The following is a 16,647-nucleotide window of genomic DNA, read 5'->3' as shown; positions in this document are numbered from 1 at the left end:
GTGTACTTTATTGTCGCCCCCCTGTACGCTGCCTGTTTACTTTATGTTCACCCCTCTGTACACCGTCTGTTTACTTCCCCTTCGCCCTTCTTTACCTGGTTTTACTATGCTATCCTATTTTTTCGGAGGTACGTTCGACCTCCCCTTGCGAAATTGAAATAACACTGAGAACACGTGTTACGTTGATAGGATCTAAATTCCCCCAAGCCTTCCCCAGATACATCACAAGACGATTTTAACGTGAATCAATAACAATCGACCCTTCAGTATTTAAAGCATACTAACCTCGACAAAATCGTTGACGATTTTTTTGTTTGTTTGTTTATTTTGTTTTTTTTCTCGACGGAGTAACTGTTTATTTGTTTATAACCGCGGAGCTGATAGATATAAGCATGTTCTTGTCACAAGTATGGCTCATCAGATATGTCGTTGCGTTTTGTTTTTATTAAATAAATAAGACGTCATTCTCTTCTTCTTTGTTTCAGTAGATTTACAAGCATGGTATAATAGGGGTTTTCTGTTTTACATATCAGTAAGCTTACTATGCTTGCCTTCAATGGACCAAAGGCTTGCGGTGTCTTAAATACAATTCCGCTCGTGTTCTTTATCGGATCGTACCGGAGCGGGTTAGGTGGCCAGACAGACTGGTCTTTGTGTATTTTGCATGACGATATGGCAATAGCTTGTGATTCCGATAGCAATGGTAGAGTATTGTCACACGGTTTTAGATAAGATTTAATCACATAATAATTATCATAAGATGGGGTTACAAGTATTGATTATCTCATTCCTCATAGTGTTATTATTCACAAGAAAACCTCAAGTTTAATGTTGGGGAAAAACTCGATTTGTTTAAGATAAATAATCGTTTGAAGTGTTGTTGACAGTTTTATAGGCCTCCCTACCTACTTAACACAAACCTGTTCGTCTGACATTTTAGGACAATCAAGGATTTTTTCGCTTTTATCTTACATTTGGCATTTTACTAGGGCTAACATTGATATTTAAACTAAAGGAGAGGTAACCGTGTTCTGTAATGTATAAATTATGTGTATCCCCAGGGCTGTGTTACTGTACTAATAATCACATGCGACCTTGCTGATACCACCCAGATGTTCCTATAATAAAATCGTACCTCCCAACTCGAAAATTGATTTACAATAACACCAACACGTTTTACTGGCTGTTTTATTGTGTGAAAAGAAAACGGATTTAGTCAAAAAGCAAAACAATAAATAATATATTTGATGTATGTGTATATATATATATGTGTGTGTACATCGATGCACGTTTTGAGGAATAAAATATATTACGTAAAAATTCTCGCAGGTTCACTGGTAAACGTTCATAGTTATTAGATTTTAAAGAAATTTCAAATGTCTAAAATTAAGTGTAAAAGGAATAAAAACTGTCCTTATTTCTCGGTATATTTTCAAACTTACATAAAGATTATTTAAATTTACTACGGAGCATAAGTGAAATGAAAATTGTGACATAAAAATATTTAATTTATATTTACGTTACTGTGAAATCATCCATTTTCGTCGTGGATGTGTTTCCATGGTTTCTTGTGTATTCATAATCAACGATTTATTTGTCCTCGAACTGTTGAAATTAGTAGATTTAGTAAGCTATATCAATCCACGAAAACAAGTATCCGCCAAAAAGTGATTTCTTGAAAAAACCCGCAAAAATGAGCCCCATGAAAATGTATGATTTTACAGTATATTGAAAAGGAAATAAACATTTCTGAAAAAGCTGTTTATATCGTTAATTTATAAGACAAGAAAACGAGAGAAGAACAAGACGCTTTATATGTTTACCAATTGGTGTAAATGTTCTTCATTATATTATCAGTGGTAGCATAGGAAAGTATAGTCAATAAAATGGCATGTTATTTAACTAAATTTCGGTATTTGATACCCTTTTATTTCATTTTGTCATAATTTCCTTTGCAAAATCCACACGTGTAGAGGTATTTCTAGGGTGAAAGAGAAACGTTACCAACACTGAAGGAAAAACTGAAAAATGAATTTCTTTTCTGATTTCATTTCTCCTTTTTAATGCCGGGACATAGAACATGTTTGGTGTCTTGTATTTGATAGCCATATAACTAATTAATTAAAGAAAAAACCCAATTAATATACGTTTTATGACGTCATCAGGGCTTATCGATTTAATGAAGGATACTATTTCCAAATATCTTCTATTATCAAGTATCTTCAATTATCACACGTTCTTGAAGATATGTGCCTCCTTCTTTGTGAATTTAACCAACTGGTACCACAGCTCGCTATCTTCAGAGTATTTCCCGTGAAAAAGGTAAAATAAAAATGTATAAAGCTTCCATAGAAATTATATTTGAATTACTTTGAATATTATTGAATTGTGAATTTTGCAGTTAATGATTTGGAAAACCTCTTTCGTCAAAAAATTATTGATCTCCATAGCTTGCTAAAAAACGATTTGTAACGGTTCGCAGGATTTTACATATAAATCTTGGAAGATACTGGCATACACATGAGAACGCACATGTACTCGACTATAAATACCGGCAGTATAAATTTATTGACTATAAACCATAGGAACTAGAATGTTTTTTGTCCTTCAGAATTTGATAGTAAACGGACAAAGCCTACAAAACTGGACAAAATATCAGTTGGTTGGTTACAGTTGTCTGTCTCTATGACTCTGACGAGGCGTTGTCTCGCCGACGAACGATAGTGTTCTGAGGATGTGGTTGAGTAACACCTTTTTTTAACATACAAATTTAGAGTTAGATACGGTAAAACCAAACACTGAATAAAACTACATCGTTCGGGTGTTTCGTCCTTCTAGGAATTGTCAGTGATACTAAGGAACTAAATTTTGAAGCATAGGTCACGACTAAGGAAAAGTTAGTCAAAAGAAATTTCAAAATCTAGACGGGGAGGTGTACTAACCCTTTAATTCAGTACCTTCCGTAATTTCCATAAGACTGGGCATTTCCTTTGGTTCCTCCTTACAGTTAGATTAAATACCCGATTGTGTTTCGTTTTTTTTTTTTTTTTTTATTTCATTTTGACCATTTGATCAAATGATATGTAAAATGATGTTAAGTTGTAAAAAGAAATACGACGAAACACCATTTTTAAAAAATAATAATTCAAACAGAGACAATACGTTTAAATCAGTTCTCAGAGAAAAAAAACCCTTCCATTTGGCGGTATGAGTTGAAGGATGACGATCATGGATTAGACCGAGGATTGCCGTAGCATTCATCAATCATCCCATTCTGATTAGACTTACAAAGAATATCTTGATAAAAGATATTGCGATGCATGACTAAAACTTTCACCCAGTGTGAGTGACAACTCTAAATATATTTGATGATAAGCGTCAACATGATCCAGATCGAAATTCCTAAGAAAGATTGTTAGAGCGTTGTATATGCACTACTCGTGTAAAGCGGAAACTTGATTCTGTAGAAACACAGATAAAGGTAGTTTTAAAGGTGTTCAAATGGTTTAAGAAACATGGTGTTCCGTCAGTCAGAATACACAGACAAGTCACTTTTTCTAACCAGACGCGTAAAAAGTAGAGACAACTCACCAATGAAGTTTCTTGTGTGTTGACAGGCAGAACATAGAAAATGTACGGTACTAGACTTTATTTCAAGTTATGTTCTTTTTTTTTTATTCTGACCTGTTTGTTCTTGTTTTGTGGAAAATCTGGACTGAAAATATTGGTATAACTGCACGTCAGATGTGCCTTGAATCTTGTCCTCGAAAACGGTTTACTTACAAGCGTGCACTGATAACCAAAAATTGAAAAAAAATCCGGTTACATCAGAAAGGTTCAGTGCTTAAACTTTCAATATTGCATTTATGAAAGAAATTTCAACGATTTGTACATCATTGACTATAGACGGTAAGATGTTAGTCCTACATCAGTGTCTATAACACACACGGTAAGACGTTAGTCCTACATCAATGTCTACAGCACACACGGTAAGACGTTAGTCCTACATCAGTGTCTACAGCACACACGGTAAGATGTTAGTCCTACATCAGTGTCTATAGCACACACGGTAAGACGTTAGTCCTACATCAGTGTCTACAGCACACACGGTAAGACGTTCGTCCTACATCAGTGTCTACAGCACACACGGTAAGACGTTAGTCCTACATCAGTGTCTATAGCACACATGGTAAGACGTTAGTCCTACATCAGTGTCTATAACACATACGGCAGGACGCTAGTCCTACATCATTGTCTACAGCACACACGGTAAGACGTTAGTCCTACATCAGTGTCTATAGCACACACGGTAAGACGTTAGTCCTACAAAAGTGTCTACAGCACACACGGTAAGACGTTAGTCCTACATCAGTGTCTATAGCACACACGGTAAGACGTTAGTCCTACATCAGTGTCTATAACACAAATGGTAAAACGTTAGTCCTACATCAGTGTCTATAGCACACACGGTAAGAGGTTAGTCCTACATCAGTGTCTACAGCACACACGGTAAGACTTTAGTCCTACATCAGTGTCTATAGCACACACGATAAGACGTTAGTCCTACATCAGTGTCTATAGCACACATGGTAAGACGTTAGTCCTACATCAGTGTCTATAGCACACACGATAAGACGCTAGTATTACATCAGTGTCTATAACACACGGCAAGACGTTAGTCCTACATCAGTGTCTACAGCACACACGGTAAGATGTTAGTCCTACATCAATGTCTACAGCACACACGGTAAGACGTTAGTCCTACATCAGTGTCTATAGCACACACGGTAAGACGTTAGTCCTACAAAAGTGTCTACAGCACACACGGTAAGACGTTAGTCCTACATCAGTGTCTACAGCACACACGGTAAGACGTTAGTCCTACATCAGTGTCTATAACACAAATGGTAAAACGTAAGTCCTACATCAGTGTCTATAGCACACACGGTAAGAGGTTAGTCCTACATCAGTGTCTACAGCACACACGGTAAGACGTTAGTCCTACATCAGTGTCTATAGCACACACGGTAAGACGTTAGTCCTACATCAGTGTCTATAGCACACACGGTAAGACGTTAGTCCTACATCAGTGTCTATAGCACACACGATAAGACGCTAGTCCTACATCAGTGTCTATAGCACACACGATAAGACTTTAGTCCTACATCAGTGTCTATAGCACACACGATAAGACGTTAGTACTACATCAGTGTCTATAGCACACACGTTAAGACGTTAGTCCTACATTAGTGTCTATAGCACACACGATAAGACGTTAGTCCTACATCAGTGTCTATAGCACACACGGTAAGACGTTAGTCCTACATCAGTGTAGTGTCTATAGCACACACGGTAAGACGTTAGTCCTACATCAGTGTCTATAGCACACACGATAAGACATTAGTCCTACATCAGTGTCTATAGCACACACGATAAGACGTTAGTCCTACATCAGATTGTTACATGTATTATCACGTTAGTCGAATTTACATATTGTCGCACGTTCGATCTCAACTGCTGACATCATGCTGTACTAGTTTTTACAATACACATTATTCATAAAGCAATTCTTGTGGCGAGTGTCCTTTAATTTAATTACTCATATTGACCTTCATCGCGGCACTATTGGCCAAAATATATTTGGCGATAATGAATTAATCCTATGAGATACACTATGGTACTCTTAACAAAAGTCCTAATTAATATCGTAGGAGACATGATAGAATGTCATCTCAAAGTTCAACGTATCTTCAGGATTATAAAAAATCACATATTAAAGAGTATTCCGGCCACTGGAAACATGAAGTGTGATTTTTAATTAATTAAAACCAAGGTACAGAATGGGTTTTAACCAATAAAACCAAGGTACAACATAGGATTTAACCATTAAAACCAAGATACAACATAGGATTTAACCAATAAATCAAGGTACAGAATGGGTTTTAACCAATAAAGCCAAGGTACAGAATGGGTTTTAACCAATAAAGCCAAGGTACAGAATGGGGTTTAACCATTAAATCAAGGTACAAAATGGCTTTACAGAATGGTTTTAACCAATAAAACCAAGGTACAGAATGGGTTTTAACCAATAAAGCCAAGGTAAAGAATGGGGTTTAACCATTAAATCAAGGTACAAAATGGGTTTACAGAATGGTTTTAACCAATAAAACCAAGGTACAGAATGGGTTTTAACCAATTAAAACGAGGTAGAGCCTTGCCTTTAATGTTTAAAGCAAAACAGAAAGTGGGCTTTCATTAATTTTTAAGAAAAAAAAGAAGAAGAGATAGTGTGTTTTTATTAATTAAAGCAAAGAAAGAGCGTGGATTTGAACTGATTAAAGCAAAGTAATACGCTTAAATTCTTCATAATACGGATAATTTATTTGACATAGTCACACTGAAATCACTACTAACAAACGCTTCCTTGGTTATACTATCAAGATACAAAATATCGATAAAAAAGTGCTATGTATAATGTACTATGTTTTCGTATAAAGAAATATTCAAACATATTTAGATACTTACTTAACATCAGCCGAAGAGACAGAAAGAAAGAACTTAAGCATGTAACTTTACACTTTAAAGTTGTGTTTGCGACCAATTCATGTATATGACTTATTTGCTGCACAGTGCTATAAATAACTGGTCCTCATACAGACGATTTTAACAAACACACAAACTGTGTCAGAAATCTTCATCTGGCCCATAATTTATCAAGATGTTGGAATTTTTGTTTAGAAACAAATTTAGCCCCTCACAGCCCCTGTTTACGCAGTGCTGTAGGAAATCTCAACCATTGTTTATGCCGTTTTGTGATTTACGAGAAGCACTTGAAACAGGATAAAACGAAGATAGGCAAAGTCCTAAATTTTTTAACTTAACACGTTGCCAATTCTAATCTTTCACCGTATGGTTTGTATAATCTTTATCTTAAAAGAAATCAAAAAGAAAATTGTAACTGTCATATTATACAAGACGGAACAATATATAAAAGTTAATAAGGTTCAGCGTGTATTGACCGGAACAGATCGCGAAATCCAGTCGAAGTTTTCCACATATCCTTACCCTTTGTGTGTTTTGCTTTGATGAGATCGTAGTTCGCTTGAACACGTGTCTGGAAGGAAAAAACACACTTTTTTCTATTATTTATCAACCCATATGCTTTCTGTTACATTTTATGACATACACGTGCACTTGTAAGCTGGTGTAGGGCTCCCTTTGAAGGACAATTGTTTTCAATGATACTGTACACATCAGCGAACTAGTGTTATATGACGAGGAAGATAGGTCAGGCTTTAAGTAAAAAATGATACGAGTGGCACAAGTCCTGGATACTCGTATTGATAGGAAACGTCAAGACTTCTCTAAAAACAGTGGAATGTAATCTACTATATTACATTTCAGTGGTTTGTTAGCTTTTGTTTTGGTTCAAATCATCAGCGTTAACAAATTAAAAAATGAAATAAAACCTGAAAACTTGATTTTACCGGATGCTCAAACTAATATATAATACAGGTGCCAATCACTACTGATAGTGACGCCTTCAAATCATCATCTTATTTGTTTTTATTGCTATTTTTGGCAATATTCCAAAGTCGTTTTTCCTTCTGGTTGAATGCAAAGAAACAACCTACCTTTTCTGTCAATCTTTGCACTTTCACATCGGAAGTGGTTGATTTGACCACGAAAGCGACCAAGCTTTACTGCACTGTCGATCCGATCTTCCCGCTTACACATCGGAAGTGGTTGATTTGACCACGAAAGCGACCAAGCTTTACTGCACTGTCAATTTAATCTTCCCAATTACACATCGGAAGTGGTTGATTTGACCACGAAAGCGACCAAGCTTTACTGCACTGTCGATCCGATCTTCCCAATTACACACCGGAAGTGGTTGATTTGACCACGAAATCGACCTAACTTTACTGCACTGTCGATCCGATCTTCCCAATTACACACCGGAAGTGGTTGATTTGACCACGAAATCGACCTAACTTTACTGCACTGTCGATCCGATCTTCCCCATTACACACCGGAAGTGGTTGATTTGACCACGAAATCGACCTAACTTTACTGCACTGTCGATCCGATCTTCCCCATTACACACCGGAAGTGGTTGATTTGACCACGAAATCGACCTAACTTTACTGCACTGTCGATCCGATCTTCCCATTTACACACCGAATTGGGTTAATTTCACCGGGAATTATGTCATTTGATCATATACATTTAGCCTGTGTCTATCATCAGTGACCATGATGTGAACCCTGTCTGGTGTTATTATGTATTTAAAGGTGACGTAATATATCTGATCCATATCATCTATATACTTTTCTTATATTTTCAATGTTCCATAGCGACAAGGGTGCATATGTTAATGTCGTTTTCTTTTACCTACAATAAAAGAACTTTCAAGAACAATTACATATTTTTTTTACATATGCATCATTACTTTGTCGCCATGTTTACAAAAATGGAATGCTTTCTCTCTAACAATGTACTTATGTAATTGTGTTTTTGAGCAAAATACTCTGATTGCTCAGGATGATGTGATAGGCCTTGGTGAGGTAGCCATCAGCTTCGACAAGGAGATCACACCTCGAAATATTCCTAACTGTTCACGGGGCGATAAAACAAACAAACAAAACAAGTAATAAACAAATAAAACCATTCTGAGTCTGTACAGCAATATAATTCATTGTTTACGACAGAAATCGATCACGTGTTACATAATAAACATTCAAGCATTGTTTTTGTACCATCTGGTGTAGTCGTCAACAACTCTGCTTCCCTTTGTATGTAATCAATCTGTGATTTATCCATCGATTACCTGAAAGAGATAAAGATAACTGACCGGAAGTATGGTCCAGTGAGAGACTCTATTGACCCAGAATTGAATATAGGAAATCATTTAACGTCTTGGTAACTTCACAAAGCTACCTTTTCTATTCTTATACAAATAGAAAGTGTCGTATACTTTTTCTTTAAATTTTCGCGGGCTAATATTTCGCAATTGTGCTGGTTTGAGATTACACTAGTCAGACTTATGATATTTATATCCTGATGTATTGATACATTGTGAAAATGTCTGCAGAGTATATGGTTTAGTCTTATCTCTGATCACTGTGAATATCGTTAAGTTAAATTCCTCGCGAACCCACCAATATTACCATCTATACAGAATGTTTAAGTCTTATGGGGTTTACTTTATTCTGTCATATCTATCGATCTTTTTGTTTTATATCCGAGTAGGATGTGATTCTTGTATTTTTATGGATCATATTTATATCAAGTCAACGAATTAATAATAATGATAATAATAAAAAAAAAATATCGGGACTTTTTTCAGTTTTTCTTTTTTCTCGTTTTCTGTTTCAGTTTTTGCCATTATTGAAAGTTTTGCCAAGCGTTTAGAAGACAATGTAGTACATCTGGATCTTCGTCGTGGTGTTGTCAGGGGATTTAGCAATCATATCTCATTCATACATAAACCCACAACGAGGCCAGGGAGGTCATGTGATAAACAAGTTGTTCTTAAATTAGATTTTTCTGGTCCATATAAAGAGGCAAAAATTTTATTGGACTATTCAGAACCTCCAAGGCTGTGGACACTTGATATATCAGACTCACCAACCGGAGATGGATATGGCGGTGATAACGGAACAACAAGCAATATGGCGGAAACTCAAATTCATAATAAACAATTTAGAATTTATGGAAATAATCTGCCCGGGCACATGGATGCTTCAGCGAACGGTGGATTATTAATAACGACGGTGGATAATTTTATTAGGAGAGGAAGTAATACAAAAATAAGCATCAGTGATGAGCGAATAGAATGGAAATCTGGACCGCACAAGGATAACATCAAATCTCGCTTCTTGTACACTTTGCGAGGGCAACAGCCTCTCTATGGAGCAGTCGATTATAGTGTGTATGTTGGACTCAACCGGGTGGTGGCGGGAAACTTCAGGAGCGGAAGTGGTTTATGTAGCGCCACGATAACTATGTATTCGTCAGGTAAGTGTGGCATTAGATATCTCGTATTATAATACTTATTTAAATTACGTTTATTTATTAACAACGTCATTGTTTACAATCAATGCTACTTAAATGCCAAAATTAATCGCTATATAAGCAACCATTGAATTATTTTCAGGATGTATAAAATCTTAGTTACGGAGGGTGCGATGGATAACTCTGTGGAACAAATTATGTGACTAACATAATTACATTCTATCATTTTGTACATATTATTTTGTATAATTCATGTTTGTTGTTTCTTACTGCTGTGTTTTAATTATCCAATCATATGAAGGTTCTATGGAAGTACGAGAGAATTACCTACACGGCAGTGCTCTAGCAATATAAAATGTCGGAGCACAGAAAATAACTTTGTATTCACGCAAAGACAATTTCGCCTGATTACGAAACTTTAAAAAAGCACTGATACAACTTAGGAAACAATTGTGTAGTTGTGTAATAGTTTGGGTTGGTAAATTCCCATTGCGGTGGGTATTTCAGAACTGTGGAAAAAAAATATATAAAAAAAACTGAGATAACAGATTGACAGTCGGACGGTGGGAAATTCCCGTACCTAACAATATCATTTTCCAATAACTATCTGAAAAAAACTTTTCATTTTAAAAATATTCACAAAATATCAAAATTCCTTACCAGCTATCTATTGTATTAATTTCCTTATCTGAAACTTTAACATATGAGTAACACGGTGGCGGGCTACATAAACCACAAAGCTTAATTGGATCGCTATTTAACACAACCTATTTTATCTACAGATTTAAATCTAATGCTGTAGAGTTTCATTTAGATAGTTCGTTTATGGTCCATCCTCTATAGACGTTTGGTTTGGTTACATTTCAAAAACGGTACAAATCAAACATGTTCTGGCAAAATTGTAACTTTAAAGATGAAAAGCGTTTTAATAAGACTTGTAGATTTAGACAAAAAGTGATTAAGATATGTAAATTAAAAAAAAAACGATTCATTTGCCCGACAAGTATTCCAAACTCTTGGTCACTTGCATCAACGAGGAGTCCTTTAAATTAAAACAGCTATAGAAAATTGTATATTTCATTTACCGTCATATGCAGTATATTTGGATGGTATTGAAATGTGTTCAGTTGTATGTCTTTCTGTACAAACCTTTAAGGTTGTAGGTTAATAAACTGTATCACTTCGTAATGATACAAGTACATATACATGTCTAGTTTAAGTTCGTTAAAAATTGATTCCGTGCTTGTTCTTTTGGAAGTGTCCAGTGTATAATTTACTATATTTATACTAGTATGGGGTAATTACATCTCCCTCATTCTATGTTTTTAACTTTGTTTTGGAAAATTTTGATTTTACTGCTCTTGAAATCAATTAACCTTTCCAGCAAATTCAACGTGTCTATATACCGTCTATATAATGGTTACATTCTTCAGTATAGCCGAAGATTTGTCAAGGCGTTTACAACTATCGATATCATTACAGGATTAAGATTGTGCAGAAGACACACAAATGAACAGCACACTTTAACACACACAAAAAAAGTTTAGCGTTAGATACAATAGAGCTAAATAATGAATTAAACTGTACCATACATGTGTTTCGTCCTTCTAGAACTCGTCAGTGTTACAAAGGGCCTAAATTTTAAACCCTTGGTAGGCGACTGAGGGAAATCAGTTGCACCATCACCCCATCAATTAAGAGTGTGATTTAGTACTCGTGGTGCCTAGGATTGTAAAATGCTATGAGGAATCGATTCTCTTAGCGGAAAAAATCTCATTTTGTGTCATAGAAATAGTAATTATAAAATTAAAAGCGAAATGATCTAAACAATAAACTGTTTGAATTGGAGACAAGAAAGCTGATATATCAATCTGTAGATGTTGAAATATCAGTCCAAGTCCTATATATATGTGCATCGCCGGAATCATTAATCGACTGATTTTACCATTTACAGTACTCTGGAACACAATCTATGTTCAATGAGAAAATGCTTTCGTTTAACCATATTTTTTATCCCTATTCAATCTGCGTGGGTTGGTCATATCTATAGAAGTAATCTAGCACTTAATAGTATATGCAAGTTCATTTTAATGCCGACCGGTCTGTAGTTGTACTTTTTGATTGTTGTGTGGGAGTGAACTTTTAACGATCGACGTTAATAAATTCAATGCGGACCGTAAATCATCTTGTTTGATGTAGCCTATGAAATAAGTGTTGCATTGTAACTTTGAATGTGCTGTTTTTGTGATTGCGATTTATGTGAAAACATGCTCACGTCGACAGTAGAATATAGTTTATTGGTCTGCTGTGTTTTAAATAGGCTTTTGAATTATGTCGACGAAAGTGGGTTTACGTCGACAGCAGGAAGTAACAGTGTTCCTTCGTCGACGTTGGTGTATGAGTGTTCCAGTGTCGAATGTGGGTGGCATTTAAATTGTAATACATCATTGCCTCTGGTAAAAGATAACTGTTATATTTCATCCACTTTGGTATATAAGTGTAATATTCATGGACTTTGGTATATAACTGTAATATTCCATCCACTTTGGTATATAACTGTAATATTCCATCCACTTTGGTATATAACTGTGATATTCCATCCACTTTGGTATATCACTGTAATATTCCATCCACTTTGGTATATCACTGTAATATTCCATTCACTTTGGTATATAACTGTAATATTCCATCCACTTTGGTATATAACTGTGATATTCCATCCACTTTGGTATATAACTGTAATATTCCATCCACTGTTATTCCATCCACTTTGGTATATAACTGTAATATTCCATCCACTTTGGTATATAACTGTAATATTTCATCCACTTTGGTATATATCTGTAATATTTCATCCACTTTGGTATATAACTGTAATATTCCATTCACTTTGGTATATATCTGTAATATTTCATCCACTTTGGTATATAATTGTAATATTTCACTGACTTTGGTATATAACTGTAATATTTCACTGACTTTGGTATATATCTGTAATATTTCATCCACTTTGGTATATATCTGTAATATTTCATCCACTTTGGTATATATCTGTAATATTTCATCCACTTTGGTTTATAACTGTAATATTCCATCCACTTTGGTATATAACTGTAATATTTCATCCACTTTGGTATATAACTCTGTAATATTTATTTCATCCACTTTGGTATATATCTGTAATATTTCATCCACTTTGGTATATATCTGTAATATTTCATTGACTTTGGTATATAATTGTAATATTTCACTGACTTTGGTATATAATTGTAATATTTCTGTCTTTGGTATATAATTGTAATATCCACTTTGGTATATAATATTTCTGTTTGGTATATATTGTAATATTTCACTGACTTTGGTATATATCTGTAATATTTCACTGACTTTGGTATATATCTGACTTTGGTATATATTGTAATATTTCCTGACTTTGGTATATATAATATATCTATTTCATCTACTTTGTATATATTCCATTCCACTTTGGTATATATCTGTAATATTTCACTGACTTTGGTATATATCTGTAATATTTCACTGACTTTGGTATATATCTGTAATATTTCATCCACTTTGGTATATAACTGTAATATTCCATCCACTTTGGTATATAACTGTAATATTTCATCCACTTTGGTATATATCTGTAATATTTCATCCACTTTGGTATATAATTGTAATAATATTTCACTGACTTTGGTATATAATTGTAATATTTCACTGTCTTTGGTATATAATTGTAATATTTCGTCCACTTTGGTATATAACTGTAATATTTCGCTGCCTTTGGTATATAATTGTAATATTTCACTGACTTTGGTATATATCTGTAATATTTCACTGACTTTGGTATATATCTGTAATATTTCATTGACTTTGGTATATATCTGTAATATTTCGCTGACTTTGGTATATATCTATAATATTTCACTGACTTTGGTATATATCTGTAATATTTCATCTACTTTGGTATATATCGGTATTCCATCCACTTTGGTATATATCTGTAATATTTCACTGACTTTGGTATATATCTGTAATATTTCACTGACTTTGGTATATATCTGTAATATTTCATCCACTTTGGTATATAACTGTAATATTTCACTGTCTTTGGTATATAACTGTAATATTTCATCCACTTTGGTATATATCTGTAATATTCCATCCACTTTGGTATATCACTGTAATATTCCATTCACTTTGGTATATAACTGTAATATTTCACTGTCTTTGGTATATAACTGTGATATTCCATCCACTTTGGTATATAACTGTAATATTTCGCTGCCTTTGGTATATAATTGTAATATTTCACTGACTTTGGTATATCTGTAATATTTCACTGACTTTGGTATATATCTGTAATATTTCATTGACTTTGGTATATATCTGTAATATTTCGCTGACTTTGGTATATATCTATAATATTTCACTGACTTTGGTATATATCTGTAATATTTCATCTACTTTGGTATATATCGGTAATATTCCATCCACTTTGGTATATATCTGTAATATTTCACTGACTTTGGTATATATCTGTAATATTTCACTGACTTTGGTATATATCTGTAATATTTAATCTACTTTGGTATATATCTGTAATATTTCGCTGCCTTTGGTATATATCTGTAATATTCAATATACTTTGGTATATAACTATATCATATGATTGTGTTCTAAAAGTCCATATTTTATGTCTACTGTGACGTATAATGTGATTATTAGGGCCGATATTTGTAATAATATCACCTCCGGTGTATTTACCTGATAATGCTGTCTGTTACCTGTGATTATAGTGTAAATAATGTTACGTTAACAATAAGTTTCTTTCTCAAGTCATTTTCTATGTGTTTGAACTGCAAAATGTATCAAATTTGCTCTTTTGTACATTTTGAAATGTTTGAAATCCACGAACTCATTGTAATACTTGTGTTACAACAACCTGTAATATTTGTATAAATCGCTATGTGTATATACTCCTCTTACTGTAGAATGGAGAACATCCAACTCCCGAACCAGAGTGTAAACAATATCTTTGGAGTAGTTTAGTGTTTAGTCTACAGGTCGAGTTTTCTTTCAATAGCTTGCCAATAGACTGCACAAGCCTGCTTCCGTTCATCAAAGTAAAGAAATAAATGTGGTGACAGAATGGATAAATTTCCTTCACTGTCGTGCTAAGGTATCTTCTTATCTTGTAATGAGATATCGTTTACACACCGAAAAATGTATCACGCGGCATTAACGTTAGGTACAAAGTAGATCCGCCATGTTTAATTTGTAGTAGATCGATATGATTCTTAAACTGTTTACTAAACTACTTACTTTTTTTGTTATGATCGGGATATTTTGGTCAGCCCTACAAATTGTAGGACGACAACAGAATAAAAAACAATTTCTTTATTTGACATCGGGAATCTGTATCTAATATCTAGTATATGAACGGAGTAATGGAAATGATTGGTAAGAGTGATTAGAATAAGAATCACAATTAACAACACTTCTACAAATATAAGGTTTTACCTATATATTTACATGTGTTTATTTGCTTTGCTACAACTTTGATGGCATATGAAGCCAAAAAAGTAAACAAAGAATATGGAAATGCAAAGCAACAGAATTTCAAGGTTGAACGTTTTCGTTTTCCTTCTTAGATATTAAACTTGTTAGCCAGAAACGGTGATTGCACTCCAAGAGGGGAAGTAACTCTAACCAAGAAAATTCCCTCGAACTTTGAAATGCGGAAAAATGGTTGTGACTTCACCCATACTGTCATTCATTGATAATATTGATTAGATAAACCTATAAAATTATTATGCCGGTGTCTCCTGATAATATTATATGTTTTATTTTGTACGTTAAAACCATATATCATCACATTTCTTGTCCAGACAACACTTTACTCCTTTACAATTCTGGCGGATCATAGAAGGACGAAACAGCTGTATGATACAGTTTACTTAAATAATAGGCTCTACTTTATCCTATTCTATATCTGTATTGAAACCTACCACTCAGTTGTACGTCTTCTGTGCATACCTGACATGGATATATATTTGATACGACGCTATGTACCTGGCTACATATACAATAATACGAAGCCATCAAGTCATACCGATATTAAAAAACATTCATTGATGTTTTCCACTTAAAAAGATAACTATGAAACAATTTTGTCGTTTAAAGGCGCCATACAATATTAATGTGAAGAAACTTTTTGATTTAGTGGATAATGTCAGACTGCATTATGCACAGATCTGAACATGGCTTCTGATGATTAAGATATTCAGGACATGAAATGCAGCTGTCGGACATGAAGGTGCCTCACATAATGATAATGCCAACGGATATACATTATGATGATTTCTGACAATTATTCATATGTATATCCATTTCCTTATCTAATGTAATGATATCATTTAAGGATTAAGTTAAATTATTTTTTGGGTTATTGAGCCTTAAAAAACAAGATGTACTCTTAATAAAGCAATACTCCGATTTCCGTGTTATGGATCAATGACATATAAAAGATAAGACAATCCCTATGATAAATCACACATTATAATACTTTTGATATTTATAATATACTATTTACTTTGATAATTTCTTTCATCGTGGCATTGG

General features: G+C 34.1%; 1 protein-coding gene across 1 annotated transcript in view; it reads left to right on the top strand.

Annotated features, from left to right (window-relative positions):
- LOC132554264 (signal peptide, CUB and EGF-like domain-containing protein 1) overlaps positions 1 to 16,647 on the top strand; it is a 116,899-nt gene that overhangs the window by 16,455 nt on the left and 83,797 nt on the right. The window contains exon 3 of the mRNA XM_060218575.1: positions 9,379 to 10,015. Within this exon, the coding sequence (XP_060074558.1) occupies positions 9,379 to 10,015 (637 nt within the window). The remainder of the gene's footprint in view (positions 1 to 9,378; positions 10,016 to 16,647) is intronic.

Source organism: Ylistrum balloti, unplaced genomic scaffold (genome assembly GCF_031769215.1).
Source record: "Ylistrum balloti isolate Yb309-2 unplaced genomic scaffold, AGI_CSIRO_Ybal_v1 Utg369640, whole genome shotgun sequence".
In the NCBI taxonomy this organism is placed as follows: domain Eukaryota; kingdom Metazoa; phylum Mollusca; class Bivalvia; order Pectinida; family Pectinidae; genus Ylistrum; species Ylistrum balloti.
This window is presented reverse-complemented; position numbering and strand designations above follow the sequence as displayed.